This window comes from Thermobia domestica, chromosome 3 (genome assembly GCF_964235325.1).
Source record: "Thermobia domestica chromosome 3, izTheDome1.hap1.1, whole genome shotgun sequence".
Lineage (NCBI taxonomy): Eukaryota > Metazoa > Arthropoda > Insecta > Zygentoma > Lepismatidae > Thermobia > Thermobia domestica.
Window position 1 is genome coordinate 83,575,530 of NC_137456.1, and position 12,391 is coordinate 83,587,920.

The 12,391-nt window shown below is 35.2% G+C and overlaps 1 protein-coding gene across 1 annotated transcript in view; it reads right to left on the reverse strand.

The window, feature by feature from the left end:
• Nucleotides 1-1,129: 1,129 nt before the first annotated feature.
• The window catches only part of LOC145680558 (uncharacterized), a 77,302-nt gene continuing 66,040 nt past the window's right edge, over nucleotides 1,130-12,391 (reverse strand). The window contains exon 6 of the mRNA XM_081751190.1: nucleotides 1,130-1,288. Within this exon, the coding sequence (XP_081607316.1) occupies nucleotides 1,260-1,288 (29 nt within the window). The 3' untranslated portion in view covers nucleotides 1,130-1,259. The remainder of the gene's footprint in view (nucleotides 1,289-12,391) is intronic.

Here is a 12,391-nt window from a genome sequence, read left to right on the forward strand (position 1 = left end):
GGAAAGACTCTAACCAATCTCTTCGTGCTATTCGATTCACATGGCTAAAAACATCGTATATCACTCTTCTTAGATCTTTAAAGTTCAGCCATAGAAAAATTGATCCCGTAATGTGACATATTGCACTAATTCGTTCTCCATTTTTTCGGTAAATACTGGCTTTATTGTGCCCAAAGGCGCTGCAGTTTCTCTCTGCAAAACAAACGAAAGAAAATCCTTAATTCCTCTTTTAGTGATGACAATGCATAGGATACAAAAAATCAGGTAATATTTAGACCATTTACAAAAATAAATTTTCCAACCAGCTCATTTCATCAGTTTCACGTAGTAAATAATTCTTGCCATCTACGAGGGTAACTTGAAAAGTTCTCGGCCTACCCTGTAGGTCACGAAGCTAGGTACTGTCAAATGTTAGGTTAGAGAAGCTTCATATATGTTTATAGGATCTCATACCAAACATTGGAATAATAGAATTATATTAATGAAGACTATTGATATTTAAGATAAAAGAGGACCAAATGTAGCATTTCTGAAACCTGAATAAAATAAGTAAGCATGCTGTTATTCAACTACTTGCAGATTTAACTTCCTGAGACTTTTGTCTGTTACGAAAACTCAAACAGCACCTTAGATATTGTTATGTAACGAATGGTATTTAGAATAAAAGTTTGCCCCTCGTATTTAGAATAAAAATTCTTAACGTTATAGAGTACATATGGAAACCAGTATCCGTAAGGTTTACCGTGACTGTCTATTACAACCAAATCTACATTCTTTTTAGATTGTTAGATCTAAAATCAAATTGATTTTTTTAAAATAGAAAAGAAGGGGCAAGAGTACGCACGCGTATTCTTGCCCCGCCGGTATCTGCGTACCCTTACCTTCTAACTACACAACGGACTTTCCAATGATGTTGCACTGCTAACCGTTGGAAGAAAGTCCATTTACTCCATCCCGTCAAACAATGGATATGTTGGAAACTAACGCTTTACAGTACTTTGAAATCGTTAAAAAATTGTCTAAGTTATTCCTTAAGTACTCATGTCCCAATATTATATCAAAGCATTAGGAAAACATACTTACCTATATAGCTTGTATTTTTTTGCAGCACACTCAAACGTGTTTAGATTCTAGACGCCATTAACACCAAACTCCACATGAAGCATTATTGCCATACGCGAATATATTCCCCTGTTTTTAGGGAATCGTATTCTTGCCCCCCGCGTACTCTTGCCCCCTCTACTCTATGTGTCTGTGATTCATCTTCTGGTTGTACAGGAAAGAAATTCTGTAAAAGAAAAATTAAATTGTTAATGTCCATGGTAATTGTAATATTTTTTTTTTTTGAAATTGAAAAATATATCATGTATGTTGACGAAGTGTATGAATAATTGAAACACATACAAGAAATCAAACGACCATTGTAAAAGAACTAACAAAGAGATGACGTGTTGTTTTTTTAAAAGTAATATTAAAATAGTTAATAATTCAAAAAAACTTTTGAAATACTCCTGAAATATTAAACGGATCCAACCAAACTATTTTTAATGTTTTCTTTCCTTTCCAAATAGTCTACACAGACTGCTGTACCGTATAAAGAAGGTGCATTCAATCGGTTTTCGTTAATTTGAAGGAATGGAAACTAAGGTCATTTAGTTTTAAATCCTGAAATATGAATATGTATTTTAAAGATATTAAACATAATTTAGTGTTTTAGTTGAGCAGCACTAAAGATTATTAAATATGTAGATAGTACGGTGGATCAATGGTAGGACGCTTACATCTGGTGCGTGGGGTTTCTTGTTACATTCCGGCAAAAGTAATTTTGTGGCAGTCCAAATCGTGTAGTTTCATTCGTACACTTCCGTTTCCTCCAACATTCATACTGCACAATCCTTCCATTATAAATAGTCTTAATCAGTCGTCTCCCATATTCCAACAGCATGATCCTAAGGCATTAAACAGAAATATCAAATTTATATTTTCGTACTGAATTTGTTTCACGGTTGGTCTGCACTTGGCAACGGAAGAAGAAAAGACGGTTTGTCTTTGCATTCGTCACAGTTTCCTGCCAAATGTGGAGGATATGACACCACGGTTTGCAATCTGGTCTTATTTGATAATTATTGACATATTCTTCTTTCCGTGTGCGTGGGTTTCCTCGGAGTTGTCCCGTTTCCTCCCACTTTCTTCATTACACAATTTCATTCATTACTCATCATTACCGTCTCCTTTAGCCTAACCGGCATATACGTGGGACGAAAAACTCAAAGATTTCATTTCATATGTTCTTCTTTGTCTTATTTATATGTGATGATGAAAGAAGAAGCAGACGAGGAAAACGTAACGAAATATCACTAGTGTACATTACGGTGGAACGATTTTTAACTTTTTTCTAAAAATCGGTTTGGCATGATGTACCAGAGTTTTTTTTTTTTTTTTAAGAATATTTAGTCAAAGTCTTCATGTGCCGCATCGAGGTATTATGGAAAAGTAACGCAACACTCACTGCACAGTACTTTATTTCACGTTTTGGTTGCTTGAAATACATATATTCTTCTTTCCTTAGTGTCAACATTGGGGACAGCTTTAACTATAATCAATTCACTTTCCCAAAGGCCACTTATGCGTAGTTCTTCGCTTAAATTGACCAAATTTTAAGGCTCAAAGCAAAAAAAAGCTTGTAGTTTATTGTGATTTTGGGTATATTGATTTTAGTTTTTAAACGCACCTGCAAACGTACATGTTTCCACAACAAAGGTTGTGTCAATGCAAACATCAAATCTGAATAGTAAATTTGTGATAAATATTGAATGTTAAATTTTGGTCATTTTTCTGTTGTTGTAATATATTTTAGTTCGCACTTAAATGAAAAAGAAAAACGAAAATAGAAAATTTAGTGCAGCTGTTCAAGAAAATGACAATATAGCCGTAAAATCTGTTAGAGGAGTCTTCTTCGATGGCAGAAAAGACCGGACCCTAGCGTAAGTGAAAAAGCGGAAACTTTGATATAGACAGAAAACCGAAGAACACTTAACAATAGTAGAAAAACCAGGTTCACATATTCGAGCAACATCATGCCGAAGCCTGGTATTGGAAAGGACATCGCCGCGTCGGTGTACGAATTTACTGATGAAACGAAACTGATGCATCAACGTTGGTAGCAGCTGGCTATGACGGTACAACAATCAATACGGGATGATTTCAAGAGGCTTTGCCTTGTTTAAAAGAACTAAATCCTAAACTTCAATGGATCGTTCGTCTTCTTCACGCAATTGAACTACCGCTTCGTCACTGAACAAGATATCTCGACGAAGTAACATCGGGGGCAAGAATGCTTTCGAGATCCACCGGAAGAAAGCTCGAAAAGTGCGAGAAAGCGACATTGGTAAAATAGCAAGCAATACATCTTGACTGATTGGATGGATTTTCACAAGTTGAAGACCTCAGTGCGAACAAGAAAATTTACTAACACTGTAGAAACAATTCACTGAGAATACTGTTCTTCAAACTTGGCGAACAAGAAACCCGGTCCAGAGGTCGTGTTGGCTTACCACGGCATGTCTTATTCTTCGTTTGCACATTAGCAGAGCAAGCCCTAGCAAGGCAAAGATGTGTCTTGTACAATACATCGTTAAGGTGTACAACTGAGTCTGCTTTCCCGCCAAACAAAATCCACCGTTCTACGAAGGACTGCGACCTTAAACAATTTCGAACAATTAGCCCAATTTCTACCTACGGAACCTAAGCACATAGCATTCTCTGTATTGCAGACGAATGGTTTCTTCACGTGCCCGAAAAACTTGCTTGTTAGGATGATCACAAATGCTTGTTCAAAAATTCGTAAACTTGGCTGAAGGAGAATTAAAAAATGTCCTCCACATAAAAAAAGAAAAAGTAATCCTTGAATTCACAGTTCCTAACATAAACTTTCAGGGGAGCAATCACTGCAACATGGTGAAGTGGATGACCTTGTGCCTATCAGAACTTCCACTCACAAAGATACTCTTCAACGACGAGATTGAAGAAAATATTAAGTCACCTGCAATACTCGGAAAAGAAATACCAGGTAACTGCATTTCTGTGCCATACACAAGCCCGAATGGTGACGTTGATACACAAGCTTCTCAATCCGTCTGTGGGCCGCAAGACACGATGGATTCATACGTTGTGCCTTATTTTCTCGCAAGGAAATGTCAACATTTGGATAGAAAAGACTATGACATCTAGAAAAGTAAAACAAGTAAGAGAGGACAGAAGAAGGCCATGGTAGAAATTTAAACTGGTGGGTGGGCGGAATTAAGTGTGGGCGGAACTCAAAGTGCAGTCACCTCTTCATGGTGAGTTCTGGGTTATATTTGGCAAAGAATATATGATCGAAAATCATAATAGTGAACTGCATTATAACAAAGTAATATACTGAGCTCTTAAGCTAGAAAGTCCATTTTTATACACACATATAAAAATGCAACATTGTGGATAATTTAATCGAAGAACAGCACATAAGTGAATTTTGGGAAGGTAAACAGCGTATACTTAAAGCTTCCGTAAGGTTGAATCTAAAATAGAAAACGAGAATATATTAATTTTACGTCATTTATCCCAAACGTGAAATATGTTACGGTGAAGTGCGTGTTGCATGTCTTTCCGAAATACCTCGATGTGGCACATGAAGGCGTTGTCAAAAAATTCTAAAAAAATCTACTACTCTGCGCATTAACCGTTTCGTCTTACCAATTTTCGAAAACCAGCTGAAAATAAGTTCATCCGATTGTATATTATCTGTTTTCACTTTCATATATCCATAAGTGGCTGTTTCTTTTGTATTAATCTATGTTACCTACAATTGAAAACGACATTTCTCTTCTTGCTTCCTAAAAATAATACGGTTTCTTCTTCAGAAAATTGCATGTGGCGTATCAATTAATGTCATATCATGGAATCTATTTAGAACATTTTGTTCATGGCTATTGAAGTTTAACTTTTAGCGTTAACTTGACTTTTAATATAAATCCTCTAATTTTACTAATCTACTTCCCATTACCCGTGATTGATTTTTTAGATTTTCAAGAATTACTGTGTAGGTCTTCCAGAATCAAATTCCTAGATGTACATTTTTTCAAAATCATAAACCTCATTTGACGTAAGCCAAGCAATATTTATGGATCTATTGTAAGTTCAAACAGGTGTTCTTTAAATACAATGAAATATGTGTCAAAATAAAATACTATTTTTGAAGGGTTTTAAAAATATTTATGTAGTACCAATCGAGCCTGGCTAATAGTGAAATCTCCGAGGACAACGTTAGAATTTGATTTTGAACTTTAATATCTTCTTCATACTATCAATAAAGGAATGATATTGTTTCTTTCACTGAAACAATTTGATCCACCCGTACGTCCATAACCGTTAGATTTCGATATGTTCCTATTAGTTCTTGTGGTATGGCTGAAATTAACACACATGAATTGTGTTCAGTTGTATTTTGAAACACGAAGCTATGTGTTAAGGCAATGAACAATTTGTGTTAGAACTCAATAACTGTCACTGTTGTATAATTTGGAAAATCTTAAACTTAATACTTTGTCGCTGATCGTGTAATTAGGAAGTAATAAGCTAATAAATGAAATCATTGAGAACCAATCAAACAACGCTTATAAATATTTCAAAATTCTAATAAATCTTCCATATAACAGTATAAAAACGTAATTTTCCTCATAAATAACAAAAATATAGTATATACAATAAGAAATGTGGTTGATCAAAAGCATTCGGGAATTCATGAAACATTCAAATAATACATATTTATGATCTGGTTTCTTCTAGATACAATATATATACGATTCTCACATCACCCAAACACATTTTTTTTATATGAACTCACTTCATTTACTCAGAATAATTTTAAAAATATTTACCTCTTTGGTTCTTATAGCATTCCATTAATAAAGATATTTTTTCTTCCGATGACACCATATAATTAACAAAATCTGAACCAAAACTTTGATTCAATAGTATATTACGATATTCAAAGTTAAGACATTGGAAAGTGATTCATAATATAACAACATACAATTTTAAATTTATTGATATATACACAAATTTTATTGTAAGATTGTCTTCATTATGTAATTCAAATATATTGTTCATCGGTAATTTGTATGGAAAGATATTTTTAGAATATATCTACAGAAGAACTAATCACCAAACTTCACATTCATTGAAGACTCTTTTTGTTTTAATGCTGAACTTCAGAAATATATCTTTGCCCTTTATTACTGTTAACTGACTGCTCTGAACAAAATGACGAAATTAGATCCAATAAAAGAACTCACGTCATTCGGATATTGTACTCTTCATTACAAAGTCGGCTATACGAAAGTAGCATAGGCCTACATGGAGAACATAAAATGTAGATATGAGACAAATCGTGAATTATTAAACTCAAGTAGTCCTAAACTTGACGTTCTTTTTAAAAACAACTAGTTGGTATATTTATGTTCAAACACAGAGAGAGATACGTTACATGAACTTATAGGATAATATGAGGGCTGCTCTCACAGGAAATCAAACTATTAATTCTTAAAAGCTACGTTAACGCATCGAACTCAGAGTATCTTCATTGCTTGAACATCTAGGGACCTTCCATTGTAGTAACAAGTATACTAATCATATAAAAATATTATTGAACAGCAAACTCTGGTTCTATACGCGTCTGTTAAATTGCTAAATGGTCTTGGATTTTATTACCCATAAAAAGAAGCAAAATGGACCACCCAACTTTATAGAGGTTATTACTATACTTCTATACTGCCATAACAATGTTAAAAATTTGGAGATTTCCAAAAATTTAAGACTAAGGCCGGACGTTCCCCTCTCAATATTTCAGAAAGTGCGTTAATGCACTGGTATCATATAAAAAACAATAAACTCCTATACTCATTCATAGCATGTTAAAATATCTTAAAAGAAGATCAATTACGTGAGAAATTTCCTTGTTTTGCGTCTTTACTCATTTTAAAACAGTAAAGGGAAAGATGACCAAAGAACTTTTATTGGTATATATATTCAGATCCTATACACACCTTTTTGGATGGTTCAGAGTACTCATTGCATCTTGTTTTGGATAAAGATGGTCTTATTCATCCCTAGACCATTACCTCTAAGGCAAGTACTGAGGAATATAAAAGGTTCCTCAAGTTAACTCATAGTATTAAAGATAAATTATTTATTATTATTATATGAAGAATCTGGTTCTACTTCATTTTTAAATTATAAGATCCACCTCCGGTTGTATCTCATGCATAGGTAGGGTCTGCATTATAGGTAAGAAAGAAAATGTCATTAAAAGTATAAACCTAGAAGCATTTGTGTGATTTACACATAATATGTAAGAAAATCAGTCCAGCAATAAAGAAATATTTTTCCTTGGCATATAAAAATAATAATGGGTTCCTGTCACCACGGCATGGCGCGTCCTCAGGTTGCGGATCGAGGAGAAGGCCTCTAGATATAGAGGTTAGCTGCGAATATACTGAATAAGCAGTCGCGGACAGACGACTAGGAGTGGTCCTCCAGCTTGGGGGTTTGGGTAAGGCTAACACCCTCATCCTGTAAAAAAAAGATACTTGTTCAGAAACATTCACAAAAGCCTCGGACAAGGACTGATAACTTGGCACGACATCAGCAAAAGAAAATGGACATGAGATTTGGAACATGGAATATTAGAAGTCTTTATAGGGCAGGCGCGTTAAAATCTGTAACGAGTGAGTTAGAGAAATACAGGATGAACTTAGTAGGAGTTCAGGAAGTTAGGTGGGAAGGAAAGGGATCTGAGAATTCCGGAAACTTTACGTTCTTTTACGGGGAAGGAAATAAAAATCACCAGTTAGGAACAGGGTTTTTCGTTCACAAACGAATATTACCAGCAATTAAACGGGTTGAATTTGTTACTGACAGACTTTCTTTTATTACTCTTAAAGGACGGTGGTGTGATATTATTGTTTTAAATGTACATGCTCCAACTGAAGATAAGGGTGACGATATAAAAGATAGTTTTTACGAAGAAGTGGAACGGATATTTGACCAACTCCCGCGACACCATATGAAGATTCTATTAGGGGATTTCAATGCGAAGGTAGGACGAGAGGATATTTTCAAACCGATTATAGGGAACGAAAGTTTGCATAAGGAAAGTAATGACAACGGTGTTAGACTCGTGAACTTTGAAAACATCCAAAAACCTAATCGTGAAGAGTACAAAATTCCCACATCGCGACGTTCATAAATACACTTGGACATCACCAGACGGAAAAACACATAATCAAATTGATCACGTTTTAGTAGATAGAAGAAGGCAATCTAGCATAATTGACGTCCGGTCGTTTAGAGGGGCTGATTGTGACACTGATCACTACCTGGTAGCAGTGATAATACGGGAGAGATTATCGTTGAATAAAGGTAATACTCAATGTCCGAAAACGGAGAGATTTAATTTAAAGAAATTAGAAGAGAGCCAGGTAAGAGAGGAATACCAGATTGAAGTTTCGAATAGATTCTCGGTTTTAGAAGACTCGGAGTGCACTAGTGTTGAGGATACTTGGATTGAAAGAGAGATAGCATTAAAAGTTCAGCAATAGAAAAATTGGGACACGCGGAAATACGTAGGAAAAAAACCATGGTTCGAACAAGAATGCATTAAACTAGCAGAGAAGAGAAAACAAGCAAAATTACGGTGGCTACAAAATCCGAATGAAATAACTACACAAAATTTCGCAGATATCAGGCGGGAAACTTCCAAAACTTTTAGAACAAAGAAACGGGATTTTTGAAAGCTAAAATTAAGGAACTTGAAGATAATAGTAAAAATAAAAATATTCGGGACATGTATAAGGGGATCAGCGAATTTAAGAAAGGCTATCAACCTCGTGCTTATATATTAAAGAAATCTGACGGGACAGTTCTCACTGATACGGATAGCCTCTTAAATAGATGGAAAGATTTCTTTGACGATTTGCTGAACACGCAGCCAAAAACTAATGTGCGTGGAGAAAAGGAGATACACACCGCAGAACCGTATATTCCAGAACCCAATCGAATAGAAGTGGAAGCCGCTATAAAGAAATTAAAGAAACACAAATCTCCGGGTGTAGATGAAATTCCGGCTGAGTTAATTTTAGCTGGAGGCGAAACATTGTGGAACAAGATACACAAACTCATTCTCCTTATCTGGAACAAGGAAGAATTGCCACAAGAGTGGAAAGAATCAATCATTGTTCCAATTCACAAGAAAGGCGACAAAACTGACTGTAATAATTATCGAGTCATTTCTCTTCTGTCAACATCCTATAAAATCCTTTCAAATATTCTGTTAGCAAGATTGACCCCATACGCAGATGAAATTATTGGAGATTATCAGTGCGGATATAGACGAAATCGATCAACTATCGACCAAATATTTACCATTCGCCAAATACTCGAAAAGAAGTGGGAATACAATACCCCGGTACATCAACTATTTATTGAGTTTTGAAAGGCTTACGACTCGGTTAGGAGAGAAACATTATACAACGTTCTTACAGAGCTTGGAATACAGAGAAAGCTAATTAGATTAATTAAGATATGTTTAAGTGAATCCCAAAGTAAAGTCCGGGTAGGAAAATTTTTGTCCACGAGCTTCCACGTCGAAAATGGCCTGAAACAAGGAGATGCGTTGTCGCCATTATTATTTAACTTTGTGCTGGAATACGCCATAAGGAAAATCAAAGATAGCAACCAGGGCCTAGAGTTGAACGGCATTCACCAGGTTATGGCATACGCTGATGATGTAAATTTAATAGGGGATGATAGGAGAACAGTAGAAATAAATGCAGAGATCTTATTAAACGCTTGCAGGGACATGGGTTTAGAAGTAAATGCAGAGAAAACTAAATACATGGAAGTGCGTCGGGACCGTAATACGGCAAATTGTGGATGCGTTAAAATATTAAATAATACTTTTGATAAAGTGGATACTTTCAAATATTTAGGATCAATATTAAGAGAAGAAAATCATATTCACGAAGAAATGAAATGTCGACTAAAAGCAGGGAATTCGTGTTACTATTCGGTTCAAAATCTCTTGTCGTCGCGAATTCTGTCGAGGAATTTGAAGCTTAAAATATATAAAACGATAATTATGCCTGTTGTTCTGTATGGTTTCGAAACATGGTCGCTTACTCTGAGGAAGAACATAGACTGAAATTATTTGAGAACAGGATCCTGAGAAGAATATTCGGACACAAGAGGAACGAGAATGGGGAATGGCGGAAGCTTCATAACGAGGAACTACATAGTTTATACGGTTTAACCAACATTGTTAGGGTCGTCAAGTCTAGGAGGCTTAGGTGGGCAGGTCATGTAGCTAGAATGGAAGAAAGTAGAAACGCTTTCAAAGTCTTGACTGGTAGACCCATAGGAAAACGACCATTAGGAAGACCTACGCGCAGATGGGAGGATAATATTAAGATGGATCTCGCAGAGAGAGGAATACAAAGTAGAAACTGGATCCAATTAGTTAAGGATAGAAGTCAGTGGAGAGCTTTTGTGAACGCGGCACTGAACCTCCGGGTTCCATAGGCCATAGAGTTAGTTTTTTTAGTTATATAAAAATAATAAACGTTCTTCAAAATTCCGTTGATTCCATGCACTGAAGTACACGAAAATTCAAATTGCGTATATCGTTCGGAAGTCATTTCTAAAAAATTAAGCAGTGACGGTAATGCATATATTGTGAAGCTATACTCTCAAATTATGGAATAAACATGCAGTTCTCACATCATTTCTTTCCCACCGATGCACTCAACTTTTACCAGTATCTGAGGACATTACCTAACGTATCATAATCAGAAAAAAGCTATTATATAGATGATGTATTTGTGTTCACTGACGAACAATGGAAACATTAGATCATATTTTGGCAAGATCATGAAAACTATCAAGGTTTCTAAACCGCCAAAATCACCTAAAGAATTTAAGTCCTTCCTTCGTTTAACGAAATATGTTCTTAGATATTGCAAGGATTACGCGAAACTATCGTTACCCTTTCAAAAATTGTTACGAAGAACATCAATCAGATTTTTAAAAAATAGAAGAACTATTATTACCAGCACCTTTTCTATGTGCTTGTGTTCAGAGTCGTCCATAAAAGAAATATCCATTCTATATTCTCTAGTATGGGATATTATGTGGTTAATTATTGCTTCAGTGCCACAAATGCTTCGACTCAGAAAGTTTGAATAACTTACCGAGTGATGAGAGATCTCAGTTGAAATCAGAAACACATAACCACATAATAGAAACCAAATATAGTTATAATTGTACATGCATTGAGTTCTTAGCATGATTATGAAAACAGCACGTTGCTGCGCGCTGTACATTCTAACGAAAAATATGTCACATAGAATATTATAGAATGTTATATACTACTAGAAAATGCTGAATTACAGTAATACGATTTCCAAAATATGGTTTGAAATTTTTCGCGTACTTTTAAGATTGTTTCATGAAATATTGATCAACCGAAACCGTCCCTGACATAATTCTTTTTGACATTACAACAAAATAAAATATTTTTCAACGTGCTGTCGAAAGGTTCAGTTCTTGAATGCATACAGAATGTACAAAATCTTTTCAATAACGTAACAAAATAGTATATACCATTGACATGCAATGCCAGACTTACGCTTGTAACACAAACTACGTAATAACAGATGTGAGACAAAAATTTTCTAAAATATTGCTAAAATATGTTTTCACTCTACTGCAATCAATGTTTTTGCACAAAATACACAAATTTACGCTAAATGGAAAACACTTTGTAATGCTTTACACTATTGTTTTATCTGAACACTACAGGTTTTTCCTAAAACGAAGTTCATTTCTTCACTCACTCCCATTTTGACAATTTTTATATCACAAAAAGATGGTAAGTCTGCGGAAAGACATCTTTCCTCTACTCCCATTATTTCCGTTCACCTTGGTGTTATCGCAGTCGATGTCTGCATTCCTTTTAGGACGGTGTGACTGTCGAAATTTTAATTTGGCCGTAAAAGTTCTGCACAAGGGTCTAGAAAATCATTAGTCGCAGGGTAAAATAAGTTCTGATTTTTATAATTGTAATGATTTCCGATGGACTACCTCTTCGTGGGGTTTGCGATACTACTTTAGTGAGACAGAAGTCAGGAAATAACGCCCAATGTACACGGGCGTAAGTTTTGGTCGGCATCGATACAATTCGGATAAGCAAAATGAAATGGAAGACAGGAAGGAGAATTCTTTTCATCTGTAATATCCAGCATATGTGACTTCTCCGTAGGGCCAATAGCGTTTAGTGAATCTTCTATCTTCTATA